The 12,752-nt window shown below is 46.1% G+C and overlaps 1 protein-coding gene across 8 annotated transcripts in view; it reads left to right on the top strand.

The window, feature by feature from the left end:
• Positions 1 to 12,752, top strand: part of PTPRN2 (protein tyrosine phosphatase receptor type N2) — a 924,814-nt gene that overhangs the window by 102,017 nt on the left and 810,045 nt on the right. For 6 of the 8 annotated variants that reach the window (XM_070618092.1, XM_070618095.1, XM_070618091.1 and 3 more), the window contains exon 2: positions 4,967 to 5,017. The exons of the other annotated variants lie outside the window; for them this stretch is intronic. In XM_070618092.1, coding sequence (XP_070474193.1) covers positions 4,967 to 5,017 — 51 coding nt within the window. The remainder of the gene's footprint in view (positions 1 to 4,966; positions 5,018 to 12,752) is intronic. 8 annotated transcript variants of the gene reach the window in all.

The following is a 12,752-nucleotide window of genomic DNA, read 5'->3' as shown; positions in this document are numbered from 1 at the left end:
TTGGGAAAAAATATTTACAAGTTATTTATCTGACAAAAGGTTAATCTCCATAATATATAAAGAACTCACACAGCTTAACAACAAAACAGTCAAACAACCCCATCAAAAAATGGGCAGGGGACATGAACAGACATTTCTCCAAAGAAGATATATGGATCGCCAATAGACACATGAAAAGATGCTCACCATCACTAATCAGCAGGGCAATGCAAATCAAAACTACACTAAGATATCACCATACACCTGTTAGAATGGCAAAAATAACCAAACAAAAAGTGACAAATGTTGGAGAGGTTGTGGAGAAAAAGGAACCCTCATACACTGTTAGTGGGAATGCAAACTGGTGCAGCCACTATGGAAAACAGTATGGAGGTTTCTCAAAAAATTAAAAATAGAAATACCTTATGACCCAGCCATCTCACTACTGGGTATCTATCAAAAGAACTTGAAATCAGCAATTCCAAAAGTCCCATGCACCCCTATGTTCATTGCAGCATTATTTACAATAGCCAAGATGTGGAAGCAACCTAAATGCCCATCAACTGATGATTGGATAAAGAAGATATGGTATATATATACAATGGAATATTACTCAGCCATAAAAAAGGATAAAATGGTTCCATTCACAACAACATGGATGGACCTTGAAGGTATTATGTTAAGTGAAATAAGCCTGACAGAGAAAGACGAACTCTGTATGACTCCACTCATGGGTGGAAGTTAAACATAGAGACAAAGAGAATTGATTGGTGGTTACCAGGGGAAAGGGGGTTGGGGGGAGGGCACAAAAGGGTGAAGTGGTGTACCTACAACATGACTAACAATAATGTACAACTGAAATTTCACAAGTTAAAAAAAGAAAGAAAGACAGAAAATTGAGCGAGAATACTCTTGTACTCTAAGAATCTTCTGGTCGCTTTGTAGAAGTTCCAAAATCACTGGTCATGTTCACGTGGTCTGTAAGAGAGAGAAACTATTTTACTTTTTGGTGAGACAATTTATTTTAGGTTCATCTTTTCCTTATATTATTCAGTCATAAAACCTCTCTATTATGTTAGTTGTGTTTGTCTCTGTCTCAGCACTTTTGGGAGAACCCTGAGGTAGGGGGGAGTTATTTCAGTTTCCTTCATCGGGCACCTGGGATGGTCATTGGCTTGCCTGTGGTCGGGTAGAGAGAGCATTGCTGATGTGCATTGGGTGGGGCTGGGCCCCTCAGTGTTCAGGCCAACTCTCCTCTGAAGCTGCACCACACCGTGAGGGGACACACGGGAACAGAAGGGCTGGAGTGTGGGCCAGCCATCCTTGTGCTTTTAGTGGGGGTGGAGATCCTGCTCACATGGACTGTTCCCACCATGGAATATAAAACCTTTTCTAAATGTCTCAGGAGTGATGGAGTATGAAAGGCAGAGCCGGCCGGGCTCCTCACAGAAGAGCTGGATCCATTTTCATTTCAAATAGGATAAGAAGAGAGAGGCACCAAGATAGTGACAAGACACACTCAGTCTTCTGAGAAAATAAAGGGGAAGCAGAATTAGAACTTAAAAATTCAGTGTGTGTGTGTATGTATTTGTGTGTATGTCTGTGTGTCTTTGGTCATGTGTGTGTTTGTGAGTGTGTGTCTGTGTTTGTAACACATGTGAGTGTGCACACATGTTCTGAAACTAGAGGGAAACCTGTGGATTTAACGGGTAAGGGGGAGTCCTCAGCTCCATAGCCCTACTCTGGGTGGTCAGCCAAAGGAGCAGTTTGAAGATTTTGGAAGTGTCAGCTTTGTTTTATGGAAAGAGAGGATAACATCATTAAAGTTGAGGAATTCCACTTTTAAGCACTGGGCACCAAGTGGTTGAGGGTCAGACAGACTGCTGTGGGCTTTCTTCATGGATTTAACTGCTTGGCTTCAGACTGACACCTGGACTTGAGGCCATCCATGAGCCTGACCTTGATGTAGCAGCGTAAGCCAATGGATTGAAGCTGCCTCCTGGTCAGCTAGTGGAGGGAGGCAGGAGCCAACGTGGAGAAGGAAGTGTGTCTGAGGCAGAGAACACAGGGTGGAGCCAAGAGTCTGTCAGACAGATGTCTTTTACTTTCTATGATTTATGGTCATAATTACTATTAGTAGGTGTCTGATATTTAAAATGAAATAGGATCTTTCTTAATTTTAGAGCAAATAATAACAAATAAATTAGCAGTCAAATTGCATATTGCCTGGCTGGGTGGAATACGCATTACACTTGCAGCTCTGGTGATAAATAACTTGAAAACTCCTGGTGGAGGTCTTTCTTTCTTTCTTTTTGTGAGGAAGCTTAGCCCTGAGCTAACATCTGTGCCAGTCTTCCTCTACTTTGTATGTGGGACGCCTCCACAGCATGGCTGATGAGTGGAGCAGGTCTGCACCTGGGATCCAGACCCATGAGCCTGGGCTGCTGAAGCAGAGTACGCAGAACTTTAACCACTTGACCATGGGGCTGGCCCCTGGTGGAGGTCTTTCTGATGCAGTTTTTCACCAGTTCCCTGGAATGGAGCAAATTAGGTATATGCTGATACAGGTTGTTGTTCCAAGGTTGGGATTCAAGAGTTAATTGTGATGGATGCCTCATCCCAATTGCATGTGATTGTTAGCCATGATTAGAGCAGGACGGGAAGCAAATAAAGACTTGTTCCTGCTGCCTTATCTAGCGGAGTCTGTCATCTGCCATTTCCACAGGACAAACACAGAATTCTTAATGTGAGCAAATCTCCAGCCAGAGCAGTGTGGCTGTTCTTGTCCCCTGCCTTCCTCCCAGGTCTTCTGCAGGCACTGGACATGCACTGTGAGAATCCTGGGCATAGAGAGTGCCTGAGGTGGTGGGAGAGGCAGCCCGAGCCCCCCAGGTTCCTTGTGTGAGACCCTTGGTGATTTGCTTCTGGTCATCCGTGGCTTGAGTAGAGCCCTAGAGATCAACTAACCTGGCCCTGATTTACTGCTCACGATGCTGACACCAGGCGAGTCCAGTGACTTTCTCAAGGTTACCACTTTTGGGGGAACCAGATTGGATTCAGGTGTCCCTGACTCTCCAAGGTACCAGGCTGTCTCTCGGGAGGGTTTATGGCAGCTTCCCTTTCAGGCTGTTTTACCTTTTCTACCTCCCACAGCCTGGCTCAGGTCCTCGAGTGAGAAGCGACTGTGAGGGAGGGAGGAGTGGGGAAGAGAGGCACGAGTAGGGCCAGGAGCAGACCTGTGAGACATGGGGAACAGGAACACACAAGCACACTGAAAGCTTGGGTCAACTCATGGATGAAGCAGGTAGTGAAGACGTGTTGAAATGAGACTAAAAAATGAAACGCTATTTTTCATGAGACTGTGTTGTTTCAGAAAAATGGAGCTTTGGCTTAGAGTTGAGGCCCAAGGCTGGGTGTCCAGCTCGCTGCAGATGTGCACCCTGGGCCTGACTCTTGGGGCTTTTCCTCTGTGATGCAGAGCTATAAAATCGAGCTCATAAAGTTGGTGTAAGGGCAAAGTGAGACTGCTTATTCCTGTGAATTCACAGTAATTTTGTCCTCTATTGGATTCCATTGCTTTTGTAGCCTCTGCACATCCTGGCTGTGTGCCTTCCTCAGCCTCTTTGTGTAAGGGGGTTGAATGCTTCAGCTGTAAAGATTTTAGAGCAATCCTCTTATGAGGAAATTAATGATTGGAAACTTTGCACTCAACTCCCTTGTAATTAATAGCTTTCTCCTGATTTGTCATTCTCTTTCATTCATCCGTTTACTCTTGAGCACCTACCATGTACCAGACACAGGGGTAGCCACAGAGGAAATGGCAGAGGACAAAAAGGACAAATTTATGGGGTTCCTAACCTTGAGAATCTTATATTCAAGATAAGAAGATATGCCTTTAAACTGACAATCACAGCACAATGTGGTAAGTCCTATAACAGACGCCTGCACAGAACTAACCTACCAGTCCAATCAAGGGAGATTCCATATGGGACTTTTGAGTTGGGTCTTAGTGGATGAATAGGAGTTTGTCAGTTTGAGAAACAGGAATACAGGCATCATGCTTTGACAGGAATGTGTTCTCAGTGTTGATAAAGGCACGGTGTGTTCAGAAAACTTCAGGCTTTTGTTGGCTCATGGCCCTCCACTGGGGTTGGTGTGAATATAGCATCAGGGACCTCTGAGGAGGGGGCCTCATCTTAGTTTTGATCTCACTCCTCCCATTGTTCACACTCTGACTGGCCGGCTTACCCTCCCAAGGGTGGATTTTCTCTAGTCCTTTCTCTGCATTTAAGATGTACTTGAACCCAGGGCAGAATGTCCACGTGCTCTGACCTGCCCCGGCCCCTCCGAGGTGGGTGAATGCGTTTGGTGCCGCACTCACTTGAAATTCTTGTCTGTCTCTCCTTATGGAGCATGAGTGTCCTCCTCCATCTGCCTTTTCTTTCTCCATTCCCTGGCAACAAACACAGGCTGTCTGTCCACTTGGGGCATGCACGCGGTGGGTGCTAGGCACAGATTGTTCCAGAGAAGGACCCAGAGGTCCTATTCTAGTTTCACTGCTGCTCGTGTAATTCTCTTTAGTGATGATGCTGACGGAGCCCCATGGGTCTGGCCCAGTGGGAGAGCTCAGCCAACCAGGTGTCTTTGTAGGTGGCCCGCCGCACACACTCCCTCTGCTGCTCACCTGGAAGATCCCCTCAGGCAGATGGCCCCTCCTTGTTACCAGAAGGGACTGGATGTGTGAGCATCCTCCCAGTGGAGAAGCTGTCCCCTGTATATTCCCTCTCACTAACTCAAGCTAGGGTCATGTTGTTTTGTCTTCCAAATAATCCAGCATTGTTTCAAAAAAGCCAAGTCCCAAGAGTCTGTGTGTGGATCTGCACTGTTTCTTTGGGACTCAGGAGCTGGCAAATGCAACAGCCTCCGAAGACATGCTACTCTTCTTTGTAGCTCTGATTCCTTTCTCTCTTCTGTTTTTCCTCCCCAGGCTGCTTATTCGAGGATGGCCTTTGCAGACCGTCTGAGACCTGTGTAGATGGTAAGTGTGCAGGTCCTGGCTGTCATGCAGCTGTGGGTCTAGGTTTTCCTCTATCTCGCCAACCAAGACAACTCCAATGATGGGGTTTATGCGGAGTGAAGGTTCTGGGTGAGGTTTGGTTCGTTTGATGCTTCTGAAGAGAGCTGTGGCGCTGAAACTTATCTAGACGTTATTATAAGGAGAGAAAATGGAAAATTAATGGAAGTGGAACATACTCTTTATATGCATGTATGTGTATGGGTGTCTGCATCTGTATCTGTACCTGTATCCCAGTATTTTAAGGCATTTCATGAGAAATTTTGCAACCATAGGTGGTGGGATCTGGAGCCCTGAGGATGGCTAAATGAGAGGCCTGTCCCTATGGATGTGCCCCTGTCGATGTCCCTCAGCACTGAGCCTTCGTTCCTCTGAACTGCCCAGTGCTTTTCTCACTCGCCACACTCCACCCAGTTTTGCTTTGTCAGTAGGTGAGCTTTTCAGCCTTTAGGTCCCCTAATTTCCTCTCTTATAGGTGGAGGAGAAGAAAGTTGGTGCTTTGTGTTGTCAGGTAGGGTTCAAAGCCCACAAGGCAGGAACTAAAATACCAGAGCAGGGAGTCCTCCCCGTGGCTGGCTCTGGAGGGGGTGGGACATATGCCTCCCGCCTCAGGAGTCTGGTCTCAGAAAGGACATGTGCACAGAGGGCTGCCTCTTAGAAGAAGAAAACCTAGTGTCTTGTTTGATGGACGGTAACTTTGGGGCAGTGTGCTCTTCGATAGCGATGCTTCATATGCTAAGGGGAAGGGCTTAGACTGGAACACGCACAAAGACATTTTGGTCAGTGCCACTTTTCTTAAGGTCAAACTGAGTCTGCACGTGGGAACCCAGGCAGCGTTGGGAAGACCAGGTGAGAGGCATGTGTCTTCCTCTCCTCAGTGCCTGTCTCTGCCGTTAGCTTATGGTGTGTGTTGGGGAGGTGGATTCTGTCTCTGCCCAGATCCTGCCTTCAGTGTTCCTGACACGGCACAGGTGACCCTCGCTTCTGCCAGGTTCTCTGCACAGATGTGGTGCCTTTCGGGGGAGTCTGATTTCCAGAGGACATGCGGGACTTGGGGACTGCCCTTCAGCTTGTCCTCACCAGGCCGATGTGGGACACTATCGAGAGTCTGAAAGTCAGACACGAGGCACCATGAGCATCCCTCGTTGAGAACAGTCCTGAGTCCTAGACCAGCGGATTTCAGGGCCGGGAACCACCGTGTTTGTCTGTGTCCTGTCAGTTTACGTGCCCTGGGGACAAATTGCTGACAGTTCTGGATATTCTGTCTTGTGTTTTTTTCTTTGTGGGAAGAATTCTGTGCTGAATGTTCTAAGTGGTGACCTGGGCTGGAAGAAGGTAGGACAGAAGCTCCGTGACCACAGGACTCAGTTCGTGGCCAGGTTGTGGCCCAGTCAGCCTGAGCTCCCTGGACCTGGGCCTGGCAGCTGCTCACCTTCTCACACATGGGCAGGCTTCTTGCTTGGCCCTCACTCCAGGCTCCTTGCAGTTGTACCTCTGCAGCTTTTATTTGGAGGCAGCTTTTAAAAAATAATTTTATTTTAAAAAATACATCATCTGCCCTGACTCAGTGAAGTTTGATTATAGAGCAAACAGATGTGTGTGTTTAATTTAATCAGAGATATGAGTGGCACCAACAGAATAAAAGCTGTGGCCTTCTCCTCTGTCCTTGAGAAAAAGCAGGCCTGGAAGTCATAACCATTCCTGGAGGTTTTCCTTTCCCAACCTCAACTTGCTGCCCTGGTGTGGAATTACATTAACATTATTTGAGATAATAGCTTTGAGTTCTTTGGAAAGGAAAGCAATTTAAATGTAAATATAAATACACAGGTCTTGATTATAGAGACAGACAATATTTGATATTTTCTGTGGTACAGTTAAGGTCTAGGAAGCTTCAAAGTGAGTGTGGTCCAAACTCACAAAACTGTGTGCCCTGCCAGGCTGGTGGGTGGGGAAGGCAGGGGCAGCGCCCTGCCCTCCAGGATGTGCTCCAGCTCCAGTATGCAGCATCCATCCGTGGAGCAAGAGCCTTGTTGGGCCTGGCCAGGCTTCGATGGGGGGTGGGTGCTGAGGCTGAATGTGGGAGGCCAGTGGCCTGGGGTCAGGTCTCAGGCCAGTCTGGCTATCTCTTTCTTTTTCTCCCTCCCTCCTGCCTTCCTTCTCTTCTTCCTCCCTTCCTTCCTTTCTTCCTCCTCCCCCCTTTTTTTCTATTCCTTCTCACTGCATTCCTTCCCTTTCTTTCTTCCCTCCCTCCCTCCCTTCTTGTTTTCCTTCTACAGCTTTCTTTCTTTCTGTTTTTTTTTAGTGAGGAAGATTGGCCCCGAGCTAACATCTGTTGCCAATATTCCTCTTTTTGTCCCTGACCTAACATCTTTGCCAATCTTCCTCTGTTTTGTATGTGGGACCCCAACACAGCATGGCTTGATGAGCAGTGTGTAGGTCTGCATCCAGGAACCAAACCTGTGAACCCCTGGCTGCCGAAGTGGAGCATGTGAATTTAACCAGTATGCCACTGGGCTGGCCCCTGAAGCTTTCTTGAAGTTGGAGGGAAGCAGACCAAATCAATATATTTTTGGAAGTGCTCAGAACATTTTTTTTCTTTTCATTTTTGTGTTTAGCAATCACAAGCTTGGTCTGTCAACTGCTGGTTGTGATCTACTGGGGTGCCCAGCATGCTGTGGCAAATTTGATAAACAGAGCTATTCTGCTTTATTGCACTGGGAAAAATAGAATGGTAAGAAGCTTTAATTTGACAACTGGGGAACTGTGAAAAAGCATGGTCGGTTTGAAAAAGAGATTAGATAGCAGCAATAAAACCTATACTGTATGAATCATGAGCCACCAGAGAGCCTGGAAAGGCCCTTGTGAACTGGACATTCTGAGGCAGCTGCCCAAGGAGACTTGGCTTCAGTGGCTCTGTAGGGAGGGCTCTAGCTTCCATGGTAGGACAAGCTCTGCTTTCAGGATCCTCCCGCTCTTAAGGCTGATTTCCAGGAGCCTAACAGGAGCCTAACCTCCTAATTGGTCTGTCTGCCTCCCCCTCCTCTCTGCCCTCCTCCACATCACTAGGAGCCAGCTCTTCTTCCCGCTGCTGCAACTCTATCTTCCTCCTGGCCTGAGGCCTTTCACTGCCCCTCTTCCCACAGACTCAAGTCTAGACTCCTGAGGCCAACCTGAGCGCTTGAGGTCCTTTACCATGGGACTCCACCCTCAGGGATGCATCTAAGGTGACCATCCTTTGTCAGGTTAATTTCTGCCTTATTTTCGCACTACTTCCTCTACCAGACCCTCTTCCCTCATCCAAATCCCACCTCACTTCTTCATTCATTCCAGCGCTCTGGTCGTTCCTTCCTTTCACTGTTCTCCTAAAACACTCAGTTTGTCTTCCCATGGCACTCAGTGCCTTGAGTATTTTTTCAAGGGTTTTCATTTTAACTTCCCTCCTGGATTGATGTTTCTGAGAAGTCTTAAAATACCACCTTTTTTCCCCCAAGTGTCAATATAATGTGCATGCAGGAAGTATTTGCTGATTTCTGGAAGGTTTTTTTGACGTGGAGGCATACACCTGGTTGATGAGCTGTGACAGTCAGTCGAGCGAGTGAGCCTCTCCTGAGTCAAGCAACACCAGGCTGCCACTCCCTGTGCCGTCTCACTGGGTTGGTCCAGCTTATTCTCTACAAGAATTCGCCCTGGACCTGTGAGAGGTTTGCTGGTCCAATGGTACCCTTCAAGGAATTAACGCACAGCCGTGCTTTGCTCGTCCATCCTCCTTCCTGCCTCTCCTGTTATGTTCCCACCCTGGCGGTCTCCTGCTCCTGCATGCCACCTGCCTTGTCCCCAACTGGCCCGACCTCATTCCCTCTCTGCCTCCAGGTGCTTCCTCCATCCTGGACAAGGTTGGCACGTGGGTTATGTCATGGCACAGGGCACCTCACTCGTACTCCCTGCCCGTTGGGGTAGCTGGGTGACCTGGCAGGACCTGGTGACTGATGCTGCTTTTCTCAGGCATTTCTGTGACCTGACTGGAGACCCCACTCACATCCTCCGACCAGACCATGAGACTCGGGCCAGCAAGAATTCTGACAGTTGCGATTTGGAGAGTCAAAGAAAGAGAATGCCCAAGAAGGAAGAAGTATTGTGATGAGTTGGGCTGGGTTGTGGGACGAGAGCAGTGTGTAAGCAGACAAGAGTGACTCTTTCTTCCCATTGCAGAGTCAGTCGTAGGGCTCTCAGCAGCCCTTCTGTGTCCCCTGCTCGTGGATTGGATTCTTTTTTTATGTCTCTATTGAGTTAAGGAGTAGAAGCAGAAGGAGAGAAGTGGGGCATCGCATCCAAGCTCAAGTTCCACCCTACTGGAGGGTTTCCAGTTGATGTGTGACCCCAAGGCAAGTCTGTCAGAAACAGTTTCTGTAATGCCTCTGCATCCATATCCACCCTGCTTCCATGGATTGAAGGGCCGCGTGCTTGTGATCCTTGAGGGCTCAGTGCCAGGGGCTGGAGCTCATGTCCTTTCTTCCTGACACAGCCTCAAGTGTTGTATGTGGAGAGAGCTTTCTGCACTTCATAGAATCAGTGCTGTTGCATGACAGGCTGTGCTGCTGTTTGAATCTATCTCAATTTCTAGAAACTTATAGAAAGGACACATTATTGAGATTTGAAAGACTTTGTTTTATTTTTGCTTCAATAGAGAATTTGGCACATTGTTTTAAATCAACAACTTGTGTACTTATGTGTGTTGGTTTAAAGCTGAGTAGCTATTTGGAGGGTGGAAAATTGGAACCAAAAGTTTTAGGAGCCACCGTACGTGTATTATCAATAAAATGTAAAGCAAAATTATCTCTCAAATTACATGATGATGGTTTCCATAACTTTCTAGTGTGTCAATTTTTTCCAGAGGCAGGCCTGTCAGCTAGTAAAATGCTCCTAGAGTTCTTAAGAAGGACGTTAGGTTGTGAAGCTCATCTAAAAATAAAACTTACTAGAAATATAGGATGTGTTGTCTATTTGTCATTTTCTAGCTGACACATACCATTTTACTGAATGTTACAACAGTGACACCAAAGATAGGCTTTTTCAGGAAGTCTTCCTGGTTGCTTTAGATCTTCCTCCTCTTCTGCTCTTAGCAGGCAGCATGTGCTCACCCACCTCACTGTGAGCTCTGAGAGCAAGGGTTGTCTTTGTATCTTGGGACCAGCATGTCACCTGACACAGGAATCATCAGTGAGAGTGGGCAGAAGGGAGGAAATTGTTAGAGATCAAGGAAGGAACGGGAAGGTATCATTTTGCAATAAGTCATAGTGTGTAAGTTCTTAATGCTTGTATTGTCATCTATTAAATGGATTTTTAAAAATAAAAACTTTGTTTTGTTTTTCTAACTATAACTTATAAAACTGAAAATAAAAGAATAAAGGACACAATAAAAATTACCCCAAGTTCATTCTAATTCTTCCCTTTAAGCACATTCTCTTTCCTATTCTAAAATTCTTATATGTAAGGTTCGATGTGCTCAGATAACGTATGTAAGTGTGAGAAAGCGAGCACTGGCGAGTGCACCACCTAGCATGAGAAATAGAGCAGTATTGTTACTCTTGAGCCCGCTTCTGTATTGTTTTGATAATAGAAGATGGTAGCAAAGTCTTATTGTATGAAAAAGGAAAATGTTAGTCACTGGAGTATTTACCTGCTTTTCTCTTTTAGGTTTATTATGTATTGTTTGATAATTCAAATATGAATTATACAAATTATATATGGACACATTCTTGTTAAAAATGAACAATTTGGAACTATATAAAATAAACAGTGAAGCATTTCCTCCATATCCCTTCACTCCAGCAAATCTCACCCCACCCAGAAGGCACGGTTCTTTCCAGCTGCTGTGTGCCCAGCCAGACCGTTTTCCATATACAGTAACATAGAATATGCCAGGCAGTTCCTCATGGAAGAGATCTGGCAATTAGCACCAAACTGTCTCACACCTTTGTTTCGCACTTTGTGGTGAATTACCGAAACAACCTGTGTTATAGTTCTGGGCTGCTCTGCGGGCAGGATCCTGCCCCCATGTCCTTACTGCCTATGCAGACCCGCAGCAGAGAGATGTGGATTACATCATTCAGCATCACCAGGAGGCTTGTTCCATTCCCAAATTCCAATTAATCAAACCTAAACAGGAATGGAAATTAATTACTGAGTTAAGTGGTGTGAAGCAAAGTTTAATTTGGCATATTAACAGGAAAAGAAATGCAGTTTTGAGCCTTCATATTAATGGGCTGAGATGAGTTAAAATTGTTTCAGCTCCATTTGAGCACACACACATATGTTCAAAAAGGAGCATGAGGCAGGCACTCTGGGCTCCAGAGCTTCCGTTTGCTCCTCCTATTTCATCAGGCTTTTTTCTGCCAGAAGCCTGTTGGGATGAAAGAAGCAGGAGGAATGTACCCAGATTGTCTCCTCACTTTTCCTCTTACTTGGTTGCACTTATAGCATTCGAACTAGGAAGGTTGCACTTTACAGTAATGTGCTTTGTGCTTCTCTGCAGCCTCCAGGGTGCTTGACAGCATCACCAGGTAGAGAAAGCAGATTGGCTTCCAGTCAGGAGTCATGCTCCCTGGAGCCCCAAGCTGAGGTGCCTCGATGCAGCTCCCCTCTGCCTGGCACACCTCCCTCTTAGTGGCTCTGGGTTCAGAATTTTCACAGAGATATGAGCTGATTCTTGCTGCATCTGGGCTAGCAGTTCTTGGTCGATGAAAAGGCATTCGTGTGTTGGAGGCTGAGGACTCTACTTCTATGTGTCTTCATGGGGTATACGACACATTGATGGCCTGTGCCACATCAGGGTCATTGATATGACCCTGTTACATCTGGTGTGGCTTTGTAACTAAAATAATCAGTGCAGGTGTACCTCATTTTATTGCCTTTGCTTTATTGCACTTTGCAGACATTCCATTTTTTTACAAGACCCTCCACCAACAAAAAGCTTATGAGTCGCTGAAAGCTCAGATGATGGTTAGCATTTCTTAGCAATAAAATACCTTTAAATTAAAGTATGTACATTGTTTGCTTAGATATAATGCTATTGCACACTTAATAGACTACATTATAGTGTAAACATAACTTTTATGCGCACTGGGAAACCAAAAATTTGTGTGACTCACTTTATTGCGATATTTGCTTTATTGCAGTGACCTGGAACCAAACTCACAATATCTCCAAGGTATGTCTACACTGGAGAAATAATGTGAGGGTTTTATTGTTCTGAATAAACAATGAGAGGAATTCAAATCCCAATGAGTAATAATAAGTGTAAGTTCATAGCCTAGATCTGTGGTCTTCCCTTGAGTCAGGATGTTAACAAAATGAACTCTTGGGTGTTGCATTTCTGTACAGTGTGGTTCTGAGTCCTCTGATTCTTAAACTTCTCCCTTTAGGCTGCGTAAGGGTCCCCACTTAGACTGTATTGGAATTCCCACTACTAGAATCAGTTAACGGTGAACTGAAATAGGCTCCACCGAGTGCATATGTTACCTTGGGATTTCAGATTAGTATTAGGACAGCTCCTTGGCCCCCATTCATTCTCTGCTCCCGAGGGCACTGAGGTGGCCTGCTGTAGTTCCACACTGTACTCACCATTGCCAGGTGAAGCCCTCACGATGTTGGCTATCCACAGACTATAGTTTAAACGTTCCACCTCGTGGCCTTTGCCACA

This window comes from Equus przewalskii, chromosome 4 (assembly GCF_037783145.1).
Source record: "Equus przewalskii isolate Varuska chromosome 4, EquPr2, whole genome shotgun sequence".
Lineage (NCBI taxonomy): Eukaryota > Metazoa > Chordata > Mammalia > Perissodactyla > Equidae > Equus > Equus przewalskii.
The sequence above is the reverse complement of the archived record's forward strand: the minus strand, read 5'-3'. Positions and strand labels throughout refer to the sequence as shown.